The sequence below is a fragment of the Globicephala melas genome, chromosome 7 (genome assembly GCF_963455315.2).
Source record: "Globicephala melas chromosome 7, mGloMel1.2, whole genome shotgun sequence".
NCBI lineage: Eukaryota > Metazoa > Chordata > Mammalia > Artiodactyla > Delphinidae > Globicephala > Globicephala melas.
This window is the reverse complement of record NC_083320.1, coordinates 26,843,805-26,865,278: the sequence shown is the minus strand read 5'-3', so window position 1 is coordinate 26,865,278 and position 21,474 is coordinate 26,843,805. Positions and strand designations below refer to the sequence as shown.

At 38.6% G+C, this 21,474-nt stretch overlaps 1 protein-coding gene across 11 annotated transcripts in view; it reads left to right on the top strand.

The window, feature by feature from the left end:
• UNC80 (unc-80 homolog, NALCN channel complex subunit) overlaps window positions 1-21,474 on the top strand; it is a 243,086-nt gene that overhangs the window by 127,617 nt on the left and 93,995 nt on the right. For all 11 annotated transcript variants that reach the window (XM_030853253.2, XM_060301889.1, XM_060301888.1 and 8 more), the window contains exons 27-28: window positions 5,883-5,983; window positions 16,744-16,944. In XM_030853253.2, the coding sequence (XP_030709113.2) occupies window positions 5,883-5,983; window positions 16,744-16,944 (302 nt within the window). The remainder of the gene's footprint in view (window positions 1-5,882; window positions 5,984-16,743; window positions 16,945-21,474) is intronic.

The following is a 21,474-nucleotide window of genomic DNA, read 5'->3' as shown; positions in this document are numbered from 1 at the left end:
GAAGGATTAGCCAAATTTTAGCAGTTTCTGAGTATACAAAGGTATCAAGTCAAGGTTTGTTCAAATACTACTACTTCTGACAAGGATGACTGCATATGATGAGAAACATCCTTCTTTTTTATCAATATTTTTTAATTGAAGTATAGTTAATTTACAATGTGTTAATTTCTGCTGTACAGCAAAGTGGTTCAGTTATACATATATGTACATTCTTTTTTTATATTCTTTTCCACTATGGTTTATTATAGGATATTGAGTATAGTTCTCTGTGCTGTACAGTAGGGCCTTGTTGTTTATCCATTCTATATATAATAGCTTACATCTGCTAACCCCAGCCTCCCACTCCATGCCTCCTCCAACCCTCTACCCCTTGGCAACCACCATTCTGTTCTCTATGTCCATGATTCTGTGAAACTCCCATCTTTTAAACATATCCCACAGGGATTTTTTTCCCATTCAAAATTATTATGTTAGTTATTATTTAAAGTAGTTGAAATAAAAATTGCTAATACTGACATGGTCAAATTTCAGCAGAGTAAATTCTACACCATTTAAAAAAATAAAACCTCAGATTAATTTTTAAGAACACTTTAATTTCATGATTATCATTTATGTAAATTGCCTTTAATATTCAAACACACAAATACTTAATAATTTTTCTCCTCATAGAATGGCTATGTAATTACATGAAAGTTATTTAATAAATTAGGAGCAGAAAACTAAAAGTATAGATAAAATGAGAACATATTCATAAAATGTCCTTTACCAGTTGGCAAGAAACTTCCTGATGATTCCTAAATCTTCCTTAATCCTTTCAATAAGCTGATACCAGATGCTAAAGCTGATGTGAAAATGGGGACCACAGGGACCCTGCTAACTCAGATTATTAAAATTTTATTTAAAATTTCATACCATCTGTTTGTATAACATCTAAAACTGTGAGTTCTTGAAATAACTTGAGGACAATTTGGATTCTACAAAGGAAAACTAACATGAAATAATCCTTAGAACTAAAAATGTCTGCCTAAAATCTCCAAGCAAGATCTGTCAGATCATTTTATCCATATTCCAGATACAAACTAAGACTGGCATTCCAGAATACAGACACCGAGACGTGTGATCACTCAACAATCATATACTGAGCACCTGTTGTATACCAGACGCTATTACAGGTTCCTAGAATACAGCAATGAACAGGGAAAATTTCCCACATGTATTTTAGTTTATATTAGCTAATAGTTAATAACTTAATAGTGAATAACATTAAATTCTGGACTTTCAAGTAGAGATAAGTAGTATGAAGAAAACAAGTTAGGGTCAGAGAATTGGTAGCAACCTGAAGTAGGAAGGATTGTAGTCTTAAGTGACGTTGAGCTGAGACTTGTGTGATGTTAAGGATCCAGTCATGTGAAGGGCTGAGAGAAGAGTCTTCCAAACAGAGACAACAGTGAGAACAAGGCTCCGATGCAGGAATGAATTTGGAGCATGTGACGAAGGGCAAAAAGGACAACAAGGTTGCAACAGAATGAGTTGGGGGAAGAGCAGTAGGAGAGAGGGTCAGGCAAAGGACAAATAAATAGGGTCTGTAGATATGGTTAGAAATTTAATTCTATTTAAATGTGTCTGAGAGTTGTTGTCAGGTTTTGACCAGAAAAGCGATATAATATTTATATTTATGATTTATGTATTTAAAAGATGAGTCAAGCTGTTAGAGTGGGGGTAAGAGCAAGCAGTTTGGTAGTTATATTAGTCTAGGGAATAGGTGACAGGGCTTTCAAAATCCTACGCTATTTTGAAGTGTTGAATCAGCAGGACTTGCTGATGGATATATGTGGTGTAAGAGAAAAGGGAAAAGAGATGTTTTATCTAATTCAGATGAATTTGTTTTGCTTTCATACTAGTTCTCGTTGTCATGGAGATAAAGGCTAAACTTCAGTGGTGTAGAATCTCGACTGATGTCTTTCATGTACTTTACCAAATCTGAATTCTAACTATGTTATGTCCTTTGTAACCAATGCCATAATTCTGAACATTATTTTTTTCAGTGCTATAAAATGTCTCCAATTATCTTTGGTGATAGAACAGTTTCTCAAAATTAAATTTTTTTTCATGTCATATTAATCTGGGGTTATTTTGCTGTACTTGTAGGCTGAAAAATATCATGAAATCAGGCAAAGAATGCCAAAGTGTGCCTCTGTAAAAATTTTTAAATTATTTCTTTAATCTTTTTCTCTACTTCCCAATCTCTTTTGACATAAATTGTATTAATAGTAATTAAAAATGATAAGTATATTCAGTTTCAAATGCATTTCAGATAAGTCATAAAGTCTCAATTATACCTAAAAATAACACTGAAAAATACAGTGGATGAGTTTTGTGCTATAACTAAAATAGAGCATTATGGTCTTTGTGGGATGTATTCAACTGTGCTGTGAGAATTTCTGTCTAGATGTGAAATTCTATCCAGATGTGTTCATGGAGCTCCATGAAGCCTTTGCCAGCTGAGTGGTGATAATTTTAGTCTGTCTCAGTCATACGAGTAAATCAGAGATTAAACATTTCACATTATTCAACAGGAATCTAGGCTCCTTTATATGGCACTAATTAACACTTTATGGAGCAATATGAGTTCTATCACAGACTAACTCTCCTGTGAGTGAGAAACTTGAGACTAAAATGCAATCTTCCTGATTGGCACTAAAATATTAATAGCTGTGCCTTAAATAATTAGTAAGAAATCTTGTTCATGTCTTAAGAAGGAAACCTTACAAAAACAGCCCCTTCCTGATAATCACTTGAAGCCCTAAACACTTTCAAAATCACCCTTACCATATCAATGTGTGACAACACCAAGTCCTCAAAAGAAAAAGAAGGTGTGGATATGACTATGGGAAATATGGATGTTTTTGGTTAAAATGTAGGTTTCAAGTTGAACGTGTTTCTTTTACCCTTTTATCTTCCTCACTGATGACTGTTTCTTCCAGAACACTAAAGAGGAGTAATGCATGTTCTTCTTGGTTCACGTAGACTGTAAGGTTGATTCAGGGTGTTGCAACTTTTGGACTCAGATCTCACCCAACCTTTTGACTGAGAGGAGGATGCTATGAAATCATTAGGTGCATTGAAAATGGAATCATTTCACACTCACGTTCACCCAAAGCACCCCACTGCAAACATCTTTTAGTGACTTTGCTGAGGAGCTGAGTGGAACCCACTGCTGACTGTTGGAGAGAGAAGCGCCTCTTGTTTTTATTTCTTAATGAGGTATTCCCAAATGAAGGGATTTTCCATGAAGGGGTTTCCCTAACTCACATAAGTCTGTCAGTCCCATTTCAAAAGAAAAACAAAAACAAATGGTTGGTGGTTCTGCTGAATCAAGCAATGATGCTGTGTGAACGTACTAACGGTCCCGGAGGACTCCGTGGCGAGGGCGCGCTCATGCTTGTGAATTCTGGGCCAAAGAGAGAGCAGGTTGTTCCTAGCACTGATGAGCTGTGTGTCCAAGAAAGAAGCTGCACCAGCCCTTCGTGGTGGACCCAGCCTCCTGCCCACCTAACAAAGCCGCCTGACTTGGGGCTTGGGAGAAGCTCCTTGTCCAGACATGCTGCTCATCCCGGCCAGCAGAGAGGAGGCTGTTCAGGGACAAGTTGGGGAGAGCTTGGCTCTAACGCTGGCTGCGGAGAACTAAGGGGGAAAAAGCCCTATTTTATTCTTTTAATACAGTTCCCAGCAGGAAGATCAGGATAGGAGGTTCCCGCCTGCTCCAGATTAAAGGAACCCGCAGTTTCCAGGTGAAGAAGGGGGGTTCCTTGTCCAGCATTCGCCGGGTCGGCAGCTTAAAGAGCAGCAAGTTATCACGGCAGGACTCAGAGTCTGAGGCTGAGAAGCTGCAGCTGTCCCAGAGCAGGGACACTGTCACTGACCTAGGTAACATAGAGGAGTGGGCTGTGCAGGGACGTGGGGGGTAGGAAGACAGAGACCGAATCCCCAAACAGCTCAAGTCCATTTTCTGATACATCAGTAGATGGAGGGCAGAGTCATAGGTTAGAGTACTCGTTTAGTCCATAAGCTATGTTGCCCTCCAGAGCAGGGCTGCTCCAGCCTTATTGTGCACAGGGTCAGCTGGGAGCTTGTTAAAACGCAGATCCTGATTCAGCATCTCTGGGATGGGAGCCTGAGATTCTACGCTTTTAACAAGCTTCCTGGTAAAGTTGATGCTGCTGGTTCAAGGACCACAGCTTGAGCAGGGAGCATACGGAGTCTACAGTAGGGAAAGAAAACATTTTAATGACAAGGACAGTTTTTTGAAATCTAGATCTTTGTGCCTTTATTCTTCTGGTCAAGACCTTTAAAGCAAAAAAATGTAGATATTCCCTTGGGAATAGCTGGCTTAAAGTCTTCCGTAAACTAAAGTCTCTATTTCCCAGTAGAAACAACCAAAATTTCAGAAAGGAAAGATTGTCTCCATCTAACAATTAGTGACCTTCAGCAAGTCACTTAACTTCTCAGGGATTTGTTTTCCCCAGCTACCCAGTGAGAATAATTCTGTGTACTCCTTGCCTACTGTGAAAGGATGCTCTAAAGATAAATTAGGGATGATAGTAAAGTATGTTAAACTCCTAAGAATAAGCTTTATATACAATCAGAGCTGTAGATTGTCACTATAGGACCCAAAGAGACTCTGAATCCCAAAATGTGTTGGTCCTATGGGCTCTCATCATCATCTTAGTAGACAAGAAAAAGATTAAGCAGGCTTGCCGATAGGACTCACCAGCTGCCTAGAATTTAAATGTTAGGTTAAAAATTGAAGTGCATATTCTTTGCCTTTCAGTTGCTGTATGAAAACCAAAGTGTAAAACTCTTCTTTCTAAGTAAGTTGTTTCAGAAGTCAGTCAGGAAATGTGGATAAATTATCAATCTAGCCTGCTGAAACAGAAGCTGAGTATATTTAATCAAGGAGAGTTTAAAATAGAAAATGTTTCTACACCTACCCACCCTTGCCTTTGAAAATAGCTAATTTATGCGTTAGTTAAGATTCAGCTTATTTTTTTAAGGAGACAATAGAAAAAACCTTACGACATCTTTTGTTACATGCCTGAGCTGTAAGAGTATCATCAGTTAGTTTTGGGGAAAATATTATTTGAATTAATTATTTAAATTGATCAACGTAGCCTAGCCAGTTAAGTCAAACTATCCAAGCTAGAAGCATAGTTTTGTCATAGAAAATACCCAGAAAAGCTTGTAGATTTGAGGACAAAGCTTTGTTATCTAGTATACTAAGTAGAGAATTCCTGTGACATGTCTCCTTCACAGTTTCCTACAGAGACGAGTTTGGACAAAGGGTTGTCCACAGTTGGGCACAGTTACTTCCAAATTCCCTTAGTCTTTCCAAGGCACCACCCATCTTTGAAATAGCTCTGATAGCAAAGCCAGGTGGTGTTAAGAGTAGTAGCACTAGCCGTAGTCACAGCAGCAGTGGAGGTAGCAGCACCCTTTGTGGCCACTGCAGGTTGGTTGGTGTCCCTACTTAACTACACCTGCGAGGTCTGGGCAGTCTGGAATGGATTTGGGCACACTCAACCAATAACTTGCTCATCTCAGCAATTCAAGGACTTGACTCTGTTCTTTTTCTCTGCTCCCATATCTCAAAATGGAAGCCACCATAACAGAGATCATAAATGTCTTTGTAATTGCCAGTTCAGCTGGTGGTGAAGGGAACAGCTCCTGTTAATATTACTCCACTAAAGCCGATGCTATGCCCCGTAACCCATTGGCCATGGTAGTCTGCCCTAGGATTCAAAAGCATGGACCACTATACCATAGCAACATGCTCTCCAGGGAGACAGAACAATATAACCTTTCTTGGTATTTTTCTTTTGAAGAAGGGAGTCCTTGGAGTGCAAGTGAGCCCAGCATTGAGCCAGAGGGAATGAGTACAGCCAGCACGGAGGAAAATTACCACAGGAACATGTCATGGCTTCATGTAAGTAGGAATCTCAGAAAGAGCGCTGAGATCAATTTCTTTTGGCATTGGGGAAGATCTGTGGAGGTAGGATGAAAGACCGTACTAAAAACATCCATCATTTCAGGCTATTAGAAACATTATAGGCTTTTATTTCAGCTGAACCTCTGGATACTCACTAAGACTGGTCTTCTGCTGGATTATATTCATTTGAAGCTTATCTAAGACCAAGGGTGCTTTGTTATAGTTGGCTTGTGAGTCAGTATAAGTCAGGGAAAAAAACCCTGAGGGATCAGACCAGGTTGGTGGTCAAGAGAAACTGAGTGACACAAGGCAAGGCATCACGATAGTTTTATACAGGTCACCACAAATGCTGAGAGCAAGGTCATGGTGTCAGTCTTGAGTCTGTATTAGATCAAATTGTAAACTAGGACACGGAGATTCTAAGATGATGAAGGTCACACCTCAAAGGGCTCTCCAGAGGGCACAGGCAGGAGGGAATCCCAAGCACAGATTACAGTTCAAGGTTTGACCTGGGTGTAAAGAAAGGAAAAGAAAGGTCGGGAAGCATGATGTGAGATCCACAGTTGGCAGGGTACTGCCAGCACTATTATTATTATCATTTTTTAACATCTTTATTGGAGTATGATTGCTTTACAATGACGTGTTAGTTTCTGCTTTATAACAAAGCAAATCAGCTATACATATGCATATATCCCCATACCTCCTCCCTCTTACATTTCCCTCCCATCTTCCCTATCCCACCCCTCTAGGTGGTCACAAAGCACCGAGCTGATCTCCCTGTGCTATGCAGCTGCTTCCGACTAGCTATCTATTTTACATTTAGTAGTGTATATATGTCCATGCCACTCTCTCACTTCATACCAGTTTACACTTCCCCCCACCCTGTGACCTCAAGTCCATTCTCTACGTCTGCATATTTATTCCTATCCTGCCCTTAGTTTCTTCAGAACTTTTTTTTTTTAGATTCCATATATATGTGTTAACATATGGTATTTGTTTTTCTCTTTCTGACTTACTTCACTCTGTATGACAGACTCTAGGTCCATCCACCTCACTACAAATAACTCAATTTCGTTTCTTTTTATGGCTGAGTAATATTCCATTGTGTATATGTGCCACATCTTCTTTATCCATTCATCTGTTGATGGACACTTAGGATGCTTCCATGTCCTGGTTATTGTAAATAGAGCTGCAATGAACACTGTCGTACATGACTCTTTTGGAATTATGGTTTTCTCAGGATATATGCCCTGTAGTGGCATTGCTGGGTCCTATGGTAGTTCTATTTTTAGTTTTTTAAGGAACCTCCATATTGTTCTCTATACTGGTTGTATCAATTTACATTCCCACCAACAGTGCAAGAGGGTTCCCTTTTCTCCACACCGTCTCCAACATTTATTGTTTCTAGATTTTTTGATGATGGCCATTCTGACTGGTGTGAGGTGATACCTCATTGTAGTTTTGATTTGCATTTCTCTAATGATTAGTGATGTTGAGCATCCTTTCATGTGTTTGTTGGCAATCTGTATATTTTCTTTGGAGAAATGTCTATTTAGGTCTTCTGCCCATTTTTGGATTGGGTTGTTTGGTTTTTTGATATTGAGCTGCATGAGCTGCCTGTAAGTTTTGGAGATTAATCCTTTGTCAGTTGCTTCATTAGCAAATATTTTCTCCCATTCTGAGGGTTGTCTTTTCATCTTGTTTATGGTTTCCTTTACTGTGCAAAAGCGTTTACGTTTCATGAGGTCCCATTTGTTTATTTTTGTTTTTATTTCCATTTCTCTAGGAGGTGGGTCAAAAAGGATCTTGCTGTGATTTATGTCATAGAGTGTTCTCCCTATATTTACCTCTAAGAGTTTGATAGTGTCTGGCCTTACATTTAGGTCTTTAATCCATTTTGAGTTTATTTTTGTGTATGGTGTTAGGGAGTGTTCTAATTTCATTCTTTTACATGTAGCTGTCCAGTTTTCCCAGCACCACTTATTGAAGAGGCCAGCACTATTATTGATCTTAGATATGGAATGTCTCCATCTCCTCTGATTTTAATCTGACTTCCTGGTAGGGTCAGATAAAGGGCTGGCTGGTACCTCACGCTCAGTGTTTACAGTGCTATGCCCTTGGAACTGGTTAATCTCCAGAACTGGCTGATTTTGAGAATCTCTGAGGCAGCTATATTTAAAGTAAACTTTTTAGTGAAGTCCAACCTACATATTAAAAAGCATACAAAATCTTTGTGTACTGCTCAATAAACTTTCACAAAATGGACACATCTGTGTAACCACCACCAGTTCAAGAAGAACATTAGCAGTACCTTAGAAGCCCTACCCGGGCCCTCGACCAGCCACTACTCTCCCCTATTGGTCACTGCCATTCTAACTTCTAAAACCAAAAATTATTTTGTCTGTTTTTGAAATGCATATAATTGGTGACATATGCTGGATACTCTATTGTGTCTGATTTCTTTTTTTCACATAAGTGTAAATCCTCCAGCTTTGTTCTTCTGCAGGGTGGCCTGTTCTATTCTTGGCTATATTCATTTCTATTAGAATCACCTTGTTAATTTCCATAAGAAAGCTTCCACAGCAGCCTTACTTTGAATACAAAGATCATTAAAACTGAGGAATTAAAATCTTTAATAAGTCTTCTAATGTATAAAATGGTCTATCCTCCATTAATTTGTGTTCCATCATTCATTTAGGATCTCTTCAATTTTATTCAATAATGCTTTTTAGTTTTGTGTACCGTTAACCCTCTGGAAGTGTTTGTGTAAGACCAGAGTTATTTATTCTTTAAATATTTAGAAGGGGTCACTGGTAGAACCTTCTAGATCTAAAAATTTCTTTGTAGTAAAATTATTAATTACAGATTTAATTTATGTAATATAATTAAGATTTCTCCAGGGAGCAGATTGGGCAAATTGATTTTTTTTCCTAGGAATTTGTTAATTTAATCCAAATATTCACATTTATTAACAAAAAGATGTTTATAATATTCTCTTTTTTTAATTTATTGAAGTATAGCTGATTTACAATGTTGTGTTAATTTCTACTCTACAGCAGTGATTCAGTCATACATATATACATATATTTTCTTTTTCATATTCTTTTTCATCATGGTTTATCACAGGATATTGACTATAGTTCCCTGTGCTATACAGTAGAACCTTGTTGTTTATCTATTCTATTTATAATAGTTTGCATCTGTTAATCCCAAACTCCCAGTCCATCCCTCCCCCACATCCCCTATTCTTTGGCAATGACAAGTCTGTTCTCTATGTCTGTGAGTCTGTTTCTGTTTCGTAGATAAGTTCATTTGTGTCATGTTTTAGATTCCACATATAAGTGATATCATGTGGTATTTGTCTTTCTCTGTCTGGCTTACTTCACTTAGTATGAAAATCTTGAGGCCCATCTATGTTGCTGCAAGTGGCATTATTTCATTCTTTTTATGGCTGAGCAATATTCCATTGTGTGTATATATATATGTATGTATGTATGTGTATATATATATATACCACATCTTTATCCGTTCATCTGTCAGTGGACATTTAGGTTGTTCCCATGTCTTAGCTATTGTAAATAGTGCTGCTATGAACACTGAGGTGCCTGAATCTTTTTTTTTTTTTTTTTGGCGGTATGCGGGCCTCTCACTGTTGTGGCCTCTCCCGTTGCGGAGCACAGGCTCCGGACGCGCAGGCTCAGCGGCCATGGCTCACGGGCATAGCCGCTCTGCGGCATGTGGGATCTTCCCAGACCGTGCAACTTAGGTTGCTTCCATGTCCTGGCTACTGTAAATAGTGCTGCAATGAACATTGGGATAGATGTCTCTTTTTGAATTATGGTTTTCTCAGGGTATATGCTCAGTAGTGGGATTGCTGGGTCATATGGTAGTTCTATTTTTAGTTTTTTAAGGAACCTCCATACTGTTTTCCATAGTGGTTGTATCAATTTACATTCTTCCCAACAGTGCAGGAGGGTTCCCTTTTCACCACATCCTTTCCAGTGTTTATTGTTTCTAGATTTTTTCATAATAGCCATTCTGACCACTGTGAGGTGATACCTCATTGTAGTTTTGATTTGCATTTCTCTAATGATCAGTGATGTTGAACATCTTTTCATGTACTTCTAGCCCATCTGTATATCTTCCTTGGTGAAATGTCTATTTAGCTCTTCTGCCCATTTTTTAATTGGATTGTTTGCTTTTTTGATATTGAGCTCCATGAGCAGTTTGTATATTTTGGAGATTAATCCTTTGTTCTTTCATTTGCAAATATTTTCTCCCATTCTGAGGGTTGTCTTTTTGTCATGTTTTAGGGTTTCCTTTGCTGTGCAAAATCTTTTAAGTTTAATTAAGTCCCATTTCTTTATTTTTGTTTTTATTTCCATTACTCTAGGAGGTGGGTCTAAAAAGATCTTGCTGTGGTTTATGTCAAAGAGTGTTTTTCCTCTAAGAGTTTGATAGTTTCTGGTCTTACATTTAGGCCTTTAATCCATTTTGAGTTTATTTTTGTGTTTGGTGTTAGTGTTCTAATTTCATTCTTTTACATGTATCTGTCCAGTTTTCCCAGCACCACTTATTGAAGAGGCTGTCCTTTCTCCACAGTATGTTCTTGCCTCCTTTGTCATAAATTAAATGACCATATGTGTGTGGGTTTATCTCTGGGCATTCTATCCTGTACCATTGATCTATATTTCTGTTTGTGTGCCAGTACCATACTGTCTTGATTACTGTAGCTTTGTGGTATAGTTTGAAGTCAGGGAGCCTGATTCTTCCAACTCCATTTTTCTTTCTCAAGGTTGCTTTGGCTATTCGGGATCTTTTGTGTTTCCATACGAATTGTAAAATTTTTTGTTCTATTTCTGTGAAGAATGCCATTGGTAGTTTGATAGGTATTGCCTTGAATCTGTAGATTGCTTTGGGTAGTATAGTCATTTTCACAATACTGGTTCTTCCAATACAAGAACATGGTATGTTTCTCCATCTGTTTATGTCATCTTTGATTTCTTTCATCAGTGTCTTACAGTTTTCTGAGTACAAGTCTTTTGCCTCCTTAGGCAGGTTTATTCCTAGGTATTTTATTCTTTTTGTTACAATGGTGAATGGGATTGTTTCCTTAATTTCTCTTTCTGATCTTTTGTTGGTGATGTATAAGAATGCCAGATATTTCTGTGCATTAATTTTGTATCCTGCAACCTTACCAAATTCATTGATTAGTTCTAGTAGTTTTCTGGTGGCATCTTTAGTATTTTCTATGTATAGTATCATGTCATCTGCAAACAGTGACAGTTTTACTTCTTCTTTTCCAATTTGTATTCCTTTATTTCTTTTTCTTCTCTGATTGCCATGGCTAGGACTTCCAAAACTATTTTGAATAAGAGTGGTGAGAGTGGACATCCTTGTCTTGTTCCTGATCTTAGTGGAAATGCTTTCAGTTTTTCACAATTGATTATGCTGCTTGCTGTGGGTTTGTCGTATATGGCCTTTATTGTGTTGAGGTAGGTTCCCTCTATGCCCATTTTCTGGAGAGTTTTTATCATAAATAAGTGTTGAATTTTATCAAAAGCTTTTTCTGCATCTGTTGAGATGATCACATGGTTTTAATTCCTTAATTAGTTAATGTGGTGTATCACATTGATTGATTTGCATATTTGAAGAATCCTTGTATCCCTGGGATAAATCCCATTAGATCATGGCGTATGATCCTTTTAATGTGTTGCTGGATTCTGTTAGCTAGTATTTTGTTCAGGATTTTTGCATCTATGTTCATCAGTGATATTGGTCTATAATTTCCTTTTTCTGTGATATCTTTTTCTGGTTTTTGTATCAGCGTGATGGTGCCTTTGTAGAATGAATTTGGGAGTGTTTCTCCCTCTGCAATTTTTTGGAAGAGTTTGAGAAGGATAGGTGTTAGTTCTTCTGTTAATGTTTGATAGAATTCGCCTGTGAAGCCATCTGGTCCTGGACTTTTGTTTGTTGGAAGATTTTTAATTGCAGTTTCAATTTCATTACTGTGATAGGTGTGTTTATATTTTCTAATTCTTCCTGGTTCAGTCTGGGAAAATTGTACCTTTCCAAGAATTTGTCCATTTCTTTGTGTTTTTCCATTTTATTTTCACATAGTTATTTGTAGTAGTCTCTTATAATCCTTTGTATTTCTGTGGTGTCAGTTGTGATTTCTCCTTTTTCATTTCTAATTTTATTGATTTGCATCCTCTCCCTTTTTTTCTTGTTGAGTCTGGCTAAGAGTTTATCAATTTTGTTTATCTTCTCAAAGAACCAGCTTTTAGTTTTATTGACCTTTGCTATTTTCTTTGTTTCTGTTTCACTTATTTCTGCTCTGGTATTTATGCTTTCTTTCCTTCTACTGACTTTGGGTTTTTTTGTTCTTCTTTCTCTAGTTTTTTTAAGTGTAGGATTAAATTTTTTATTTGAGATTTTTCTTGTTTCTTGAGGTGAGATTGAATTGCTATAAACTTCCCTATTAGAACAGCCTTTGCTTCATCCCATAGATTTTGGATCATCGTGTTTTCATTGTCATTTCTTTCTATGTGTTTTTTAATTTCTTCTTTGATTTCTTCACTGATCTCTTGGTTATTTAGTAGTTCACTGTTTAGCCTCCTGTATTTGTGTTTTGTACAGTTTTTTTTCCTGTAATTGATTTCCAATATCATAGCGTTGTGGTCCAAAAAGATGCTTGACATGATTTCAATTTTCTTAAATTTTCCAAGGCTTGATTTGTGACCCAAGATGTGATCTATCTGGGAGAATATTCCATGTGCACTTGAGCAGAAATTGTATTCTGCCTCTTTTGGGTGGAATGTTCTGTAAATATCAATTAAATCTATCTGATCTATTGTGTCATTTAAAGATTGTATTTCCTTATTTATTTTCTGTTTGGATGATCTGTCCATTCATGTAAGTGGCGTGTTAAAATCCCCACTCTTTTTGTGTTACTGTCAGTTTCTCCTTTCATGGTTGTTAGCATTTGCCTTATGTATTGAGGTGCTCGTATGCTGGGTGCATAAACATTTATAATTGTTATATCTTCTTCTTTGATTAATCCTTTGATCGTTACATAGTGTCCTTCTTTGTCTCTTGTAGTAGTCTTTATTTTAAAGTCTACTTTATCTGATACAAGTATTGCTCCTCCAGCTTTCTTTTCATTTCCATTTGCATGGAATATCTTTTTCCATCCCTTCACTTTCAGTTTGTATATGTCCCTAGGTCTGAAGTGAATCTCTTGTAGACAGCATATATCTAGATCTTTTTTATCCATTCAGCCAGTCTGTGTCTTTTGGTTGGGGCCTTTAATCCATTTACATTCAAGGTTATTATCAACATGTATGTTCCTATTACCATTTTCTTAATTGTTTTGGGTTTGTTTTTGTGGGTCTTTTTCATCTCTGGTGTTTCCCACCTGGAGAGGTTTCTTTAGCATTTGTTGTAAAGCTGGTTTGGTGGTGCTGAATTCTCTTAGGTTTTGCTTGTCTGAAAAGCTTTTGATTTCTTCATAAAATCTGAATGAGATCCTTGCTTGGTAGAGTAATCTTGGTTATAGGTATTTTTCTTTCATCACTTTAAGTATATCCTGCCACTCCCTTCTGGCCTGCAGAGTTTCTGCTGAAAAATCAGTTGATAGTCTTATGGGGTTTCCTTTATATGTCATATTTGTTTTTCCCTTGCTGCTTTTAATATTTTTGTTTCAATTTAGTTTTTGTTAGTTTGATTACTATGTGTCTTCATGTGTTTTTCCTAGGGTTTATCCTGTACAGGACTCCATGTGCTTCCTGGACTTGGGTGACTATTTCCTTTCCCATGATAGGGAAGTTTTCAACTCTAATCTCTTCACATATTTTCTCAGATGCTTTCTTTTTCTCTTCTTCTTCAGGGACCCCTGTAATTCGAATGTTGGTGTGTTTAGTGTTATCCCAGAGGTCTCTGAGGTTGTCTTCAATTCTTTTCATTCTTTTTTCTTTATTGTGCTCCTTGGTGGTTATTTCCACCCTTTGTCTTCCAGCTCACTTATTCGTTCTTCTGCCTCACTTATTCTGTTATTGATTCCTTCTAGTGTATTTTTCATTTCAGTTATTGTGCTGTCCATCTCTGTTTGTTTGTTCTTTAGTTCTTCTAGATCTTTGTTAAACACTTGTATTTTCTCAATGTGTGCTTCCCTTCTCTTTCCGAGATTCTGGATCATCTTTACAATCATTACTCTGAATTCTTTTTCAGGTAGGTTACCTATTTCCTCTTCATTTACTTGGTCTTGCAGGTTTTTACATTGCTCCTTCATCTGTGACATATTTTTTTGCCATTTCTCTCTTTTTTTTTTTTAGTGAGTGGGATTGTGTTCCTGTCTTACTGGTTGCTTGGCCTGAGGCTTCCAGCACTGAAGTTTGTAGGCTGTTGGGTAGAGCTGGGTCTTGGTGCTGAGATGAGGGCCTCCGTGAGACCTCACTCTGATGAATATTCCCTGGGGTATGAGGTTCTCTGTTAGTCCAGTGGTTCAGACTCAGAGCTCCCACAGCAGGAGCTTTGGCCCAACCCCCAGCTTCTGAACCAAGATCCCGCAAGCCATGTGGGATGGCAAAACAAACAAACAAACAAACAAAAAACAATTACAAAGTAAAAAATAAAATTATACTAGGAAACTAACAGATATGTTAGAAAGAATATAAAAATAAAAATATAGATGAATCAACAACCAGAAGGTACAACAGTACCACAAGAGTAAGAAAGAGGAGGAGGGAAAAGAGAAAAACAAAAAAGAAAAGAAAAAAAGGGGAAAAGGCCTTGGCTGTGGAGGGCGGGGCCTAAGTAAAGGTGAGGTTTGGGTCGGGGGCAGGGGCTATGCTTAGGACCCACAGGGCTGGAAAAGGCCCTGGGAGCTGTGGGGGGTGGTGCTTAGGCTCAAGGAAGAGAAGGGGCTGGGCATGCCCCCACCCCGGTCTCAGAGGGTAGGGGACCTCACCTGGGAGCCCAGCAGGCTTTCTGGGCTCGAGTGCCTGGGGTGAACGCCCTCCACTCCTCTCCTTCTCCTCCTGGAGGGCCCCTCCCACCTACCTCTCCTGATCTCCCCAGCCTCCTTCCTATGCCCCCAAGCACCCACGTGGCCTGGAGGGGGCCTTGAAGGGCAGAGGACTGGCCTGGGAGCTCAGCAGTTTCCCCAGGCCCAAGTGGGTGGAGCAGTCACCTTCCTCTCCTCTTCCCTCCTCCTGGAGGGACCCTCCCTTCTGCCTCTCCTGATCTCCCTGGCCTCAGGGACACCTATCCTGTCTGGCCTCCACTTCTCCTCCTCCCCCGTCCCCCCACATCCTACCAGTTCACTTGGGGGTTCCTCCTGTCTCCTTGGGCATCAGGGTCCCCCACCAGTGGGTGGCAGATGCCCTAGTTGTGGGGAGACGCTGTATAATATTTTCTTAAGATCATCTTAAATTTCATGAGATCTACAGTAATGTGCCTGTATCATTTCTGATATTGGTAGGTTTTATCTTTTCTTTCTCTTTTTTTGATCAGTCTTGCTAGAAGTTTATCAGTTTTATTAGTCAAAGAACCATTTTTTGGCCAGATTCAAGAATAACAAGGGAAGGTTTACAGTTCTTCTTTGTGCCCTGACTCATATTAGTATAAACAGGAATATCAGGGATCTTCAATGAATCTTGAGAGAGATCTGGATATTCTGTTCAGACAACACCTATTTTTTTTTTAAACTTTGAAGAGTATGAGGTATTGTTAGCTGAGTTTGAGAGGGGTGCATTGTTACTGTTATTTACATTTGTCTCAGATTAAGCAGGACCTCTCATTCCTAAGGAAATGCATGGCAGCCCTTTCTAGAGGTTCGATTGGTCTTATCTGTGTAGACTTACTTTATGTTCTCCATTCAATGTGGCACATGGTCTCGCACAGTTTAGGTGTTGGGGTGGGAACTAGTTTCATGAAGGATAGAATCATTCAGAAGATTACTCTGTGCAGATTTGACTAAACTTGCAGCTCTAGGAATGCTACTGCCCTTTTAGGAAGGCAACTTAAGAAGTTATCATCTCAAGGCCCTTCATTTCTTTTCTTAAAATAACCATATCATTTAAATCAACTGAGTTCTTTTCTGTAATACTACTTGAGAAGTCTAGAAGATATGAAGATTTGAGCCAGATCAAGCCACAAGTGAAGAGCTAGAATAGCCCAAAAGCTGAAAACAAATTAGTTTGTAGAGAGGGAAATGAAGTGCTACACTGGGTTTCAAGGCCCAGTTGAAGGTTAGAGGCTAGGGTGGAAGATGCAGAAATGTTTTCATGTTCCATGTAGGTGGGCTGGAGTTAAAGACATCCCACAGCTGTCAAAGGCCAGCCAAATCCTTTGGGATGGAGCTTCTCATTAGTTTCTGCTCTTCTCCTGGCTCCTTCTACAACATAAGAGCTGAAAAAATAATACATTTTAATTTCAGAATCTTCATTTGAAAATATTTGGGAATCAGACGCTCCCCGATAATTGTTTCAACTTTTGAAGAGCACTTAACCTTGTATAATTTCAAAAAGAACTTTCTATCAAGTGTGAATCCAGGGAGCAAAAGAAGCCACGTACATAAAGGCTTGTAACCCTTTGTTCTCTTGTGGGAATTATTATTCTCTGTGGAATTATTGTGATTTTAAGACCCATTAAAGAAAGTTGACATTCTCACTTTTCATCTTCCACCCCACATCGTCGTTCACAGTTGGTCTGTACCCTGGTTGCCTGGTTGAGCTTCAGTGATGTCTGTGTTCCAGGTCATGATCTTGCTGTGCAATCAGCAAAGCTTCATCTGCACCCACGTTGACTACTGCCACCCTCACTGCTACCTGCACCACAGCCGCTCCTGTGCCCGGCTCGTCAGGGCCATTAAGCTGCTCTACGGAGACTCCGTGGACTCCCTCCGAGAGAGCAGCAGCGTCAGCAATGTGGCTCTCCGGGGCAAGAAGCAGAAAGAGGTGAGCGAATGATCACATGATAATATACCAATGATAGGGAAAGTGATGTCCTAACAATCTTTTCTCTGGAAATGCAAACTTCAGCCTACTGCAGTTGCATAAACCAGGCTACAGATCTGTGTGATTTTGAGCAAAATTAGAAGATGGGTACAAAAAAGACAAGTGCCAAAAAATAAATAAATAAATAAAAGACAAGTGCTTTGTCTTCATGTCCATGAGCAAACATGGGCTCAACTCTTTTCCCAGGCTTATTTCTACAAATAAATATGAACTCAAAGGGGCACTGGTGGTAAGTAGGTTGCTGTGGTAGGAAGAATAATGTCCCCCCAAAGGTATCCGATTTCTAATCCCTGGAACCTGTGAATATGCTACCTCACCCGGCAAAAGGGATTTTGCCTATGTGAGTAAATTAAGTATCTTATAATGGGGAGATTATCCTGGATTAGCCAAGTGGGCTGAACGTAGTCAGAGGTAGAGATGGAGATGTGATGACAGAAGCAGAGGTCAGAATGATGCAGGGTAGTGAGTCCAGGCAGCCTCTGGAAGCTGGAAAGGGCAAGGAAATGGATGATTCCCTAGAGCCTCCAGAAGGAACACAGCCCTGCCAATTCATTTTAGACTTCTGACCTAGAGAACTGTTAAGATAATAAATGTGTGTTATATTTTTGCCAGGAAGGTTTTAGTGATTTGTTACAGCAGTAATAGGAGACTGATACAGTTATAGCTTAAGAAATAAGCAATAAATGGCCCAACTGTTCACTGATAAATAATAGAGTCAAATCAGACTAAAGGAAACTTCTTCAAGAAACTATTACATTTTCTAAGCATTCAGCTGCACTTTCCTGAAAACTGAACAGCTGAACTGGCAGAAGATGAAGACAGTAACCAGGGCTGCCGTGCTTCTGCCAGGGAAGCCCTGAGTTACCCATCTGCCCCTGAACAGGCGTGATGGCCAAGATGCTCTACTGCATGCTGCTGGCCGCCCCTGCAGCTGCTTCTCACAAGTGGATCTGCCAAGAGATCTTTATATAATCCCTATTCATTTCGATGAGCATTCATTGTGCACCTGCTGTTGGCACAATATGAGGCCAGATATTCTTGGAGAAATAAAAAATAATTAAGCAGGAGTAGAGGTTATTTCTGTTGATACTAAAGAGTTTGTGAACCAGGTTTGGTGGGGTGGGAGGATGGCAATAAAATACAAATCAAACTAGAGAATATAAACAATAACAAAAAATGCACTGTAATGCTTTAGCACTCACAAAAGGGATTTATTTAATTATGATTTTTAAAATTTTGAAAGCAATATGGGTATATGGAAGAAATTTTGGCTAATACAAGAGCTCCTAAAGAGATCCTAAAGAAAAAAAATATGTATCTCATGCGTATCATAAGTGTGCTAATTTGCCTTCTGGAAAATGACCTTTTAGTATTTTCTTCAAAGCATATGTATGAGCGTATAAGGTAGGTATACATCACTGACAAAGTACTTTTTGATTCTTGCAAATCTTGTGCAGGAGACACTCTTCATCACATTTTACAGATGAAAATGTTGAGGTTCAGAAAGATGGGATTGTCCACATTTCACATCTAGAACAGCTAGACTTTAATTTATAAACATGGAATTTCAAAGTCAGGGCTTTTTCAACTAGACTCTATTGCATCTACCGGTATTCAAACTATACAAATTCTGAGGGGAAATCAGGTGGGGAAACTACATGAACTGCTAAATGATGACATAAACAGAAAAATATGTATGTGTATATATGTTTGTATGTGTATGCATGTACATAGACATGCATTTATGTTTGAGATACATGCATACATTTATGTTTGAGATACATATATGTTTGAGATATATATGTGTATATATGTTTGTATTCATGTACATAGACATGCATTTATTTTTGAGATACATGTATGTACACACATGTATCTCAAACATAAATGACACTTCATACAAAGAAAACCTATTTTTATTTAGGTAAGTTCTCCTTCATATAAAAACTCCCTTAGCTTTAGAAGAAAACCATATATGTTGAAAATTGTAAAAATACGCCAACCTAATGTTCATTGTTCACCATACACATGCTGAGATTTCTTACTTTCATACCTTTGCTCCAGCTGTATCTTCACCTGTAATCTACATGTGGCTGAACCCAAACATCCTTCAAGATCCAGCTCAAGTGCCACCTCCTTCTTTTCTGATCTCCCTAGCATTTACCACTGGGCATACTGCAGGTGGATGATTAATGACGTTGTCTATTCCTTCTTCCTCTAAACTACAATGATGGTTTACTTGTGCTTTTCACATCCTTCATTCAATTATTCATTCATTCATTGATCCATCCATCCATGGGTCTATTCAGCAAATTTTAAAGAGATTCTGGACCATGCTGAGTCCATACTGTGTTGGGTATAGTAATGGCCAAAGAGATATGGCCCTACCCTTGTAAGATGCACACAGTCTAGTCTAGAGACAGAAATTAATCAAACAAACATCCCAAGTTGATGTAAAATTGCAACAACGATAAGCACAATGAAGAAGAAGCACTCTGTGCTGAGAGATCTTATGAATAAGACTTTGAACCAAGGATGATGGCTGGAGCATGGAGGACCGTGGTGCCTGATGAGGCTGCACAAGCAGGTAGAGAGCAGACCAGGTTGAGCCTCGGAGGCCTTGGGAAGGATTTTAGTCTTTATCCTGTGAATAGTGACAAGCACCAAAAGGTTTTTAAGATTGCTCTGCCTGCAAAGTGGGGCTACTTACATCCCTATTTCTCTTCTCACTTAATTATAAAGCTTCTTGAGAACTGAGGCAGTCTTACACATTTTGCATCCTGTGTGATACCTAACAGACTACCTCACTATGGCAGAGAGACTATAATATTGAGTGAGTGAGTGGGCTATAGAGTTCTATGATATTTCATGAGTGCCTTTCACCTCTGGTCCATCCAGGACACTGGCCTGAAGCAGCAGAAAAGGTTACCAACCTTACATGTTGCTTACATTTTTGAAAGGGAAAGTAAAGCAAGAGTATAAGTGTTCCCTAACCCTAACACACTTAAATTAGTCATGCAGGTGGAGAGCTGAAAAGATGTATTGAGTCTTCTGTGATAAACATTTTATTTCCAAAATGCCAGCCTCCTGTTCAAGCTTCTTTTTTATTCTCTCATGATGTTTCCATTTGCCTGTTCTGAATCTGTCACATAAATGAACAATGCCCACATTTTCAGAGCCCAAATGAAAACAGAGTAGGCAATAAATCAAGAATAAAAGCAGTGATTCTGATTAAAATTGAGACTTATGAGCAATTGGTATTTCATTCGTGTTTCCTTTTTAATTGGTTTTTATGGCAGAATATATTTGTGGCAGCTAGTACATTTTGTAACCCTTCTAACTCTGATCAATCTGCTAATCTACATTTCAGTGCTCAGAGACTCCCTGTACATTCTGTTAGACTGTTTTAGTGCACTTCCAAATTTGAGAGGTTTAGATAAGCTATCATTATATATATCACCTTCACCAAAAGGTGAATTCACCAAAGAATTCTTTGAATTTTCCTGTATATCTGTACCTTGTCTAATGCTATGTTCTAAACATAGTAATGTGCAATTAGTGCTTGCTGATGGAAATGGGTGGATAAAACATTTTTTCCTTTCAGCCAAAAAGGGGAGGTAACTAAGAGGTTATAAGTACCCAAAAAAAGAAAGGGCATAGTGTCCATAAATTTTGTGAAGCCAGTGTAAATGGCAAGAGGCCACCTGATCTCCTGCAGGACTAATATTTTTCTAAAGCTATGGAAAACACAGCTGTGAGGCCAAGACCAAGCCCTAGGTCTTGATTTCATGGGTCAGAATTACTCTTCACTATGATATACATAACTCCTATGTCAAAGATGTATGAGACACAAAGGGTCTGGGTTACCTCTGGGGAAATACTATACTTCTATTGGCATGTTTCTTTCCAGAAACATGAGGCAATCCCTTTCCCAAAGAACCCAGTAGGCTGACTCCAATTTTCCCAAATGTTAAATACCTCATTATTTCCACAGTGTTATCATCATTTATGACATGTATTCTCCTTTTCTACTTATCTTGAATTTTCATTTGTTTGCTAGCTGTCTCTCCTGGTAAGATACACTCTCCAGAAGGGTGTATCATGGGGGTTTTGCTCCTCAGCATATCCTCAGAAGTTAGCCCTGTTCCTGGCAAATGGTTATTTCTTAATAAACATACTTGAATTATTAAATGAATAAGTAAAAATTTTACTTAAACTAATTACATATTATGCCTCCGTTGTCAATAATATTTTGTTGTGAGTAATAGAAACCCATTGAAATTTGTTCAAATAATTAGAGTTTCTTCAAAGGATATAGCAGAATCTCATGAAACAAAGGACAGGTGGGAAACACAGTCAAGCCTCAAAGGAATGAGATCCAAAGCAGCTGTCCATCTGAGGGTGGACAGTGTCTCATCTCTGCTTCTTTCTGCATCATCTCTGTCTGCTGACTCACCTCTGTCCCCTGAC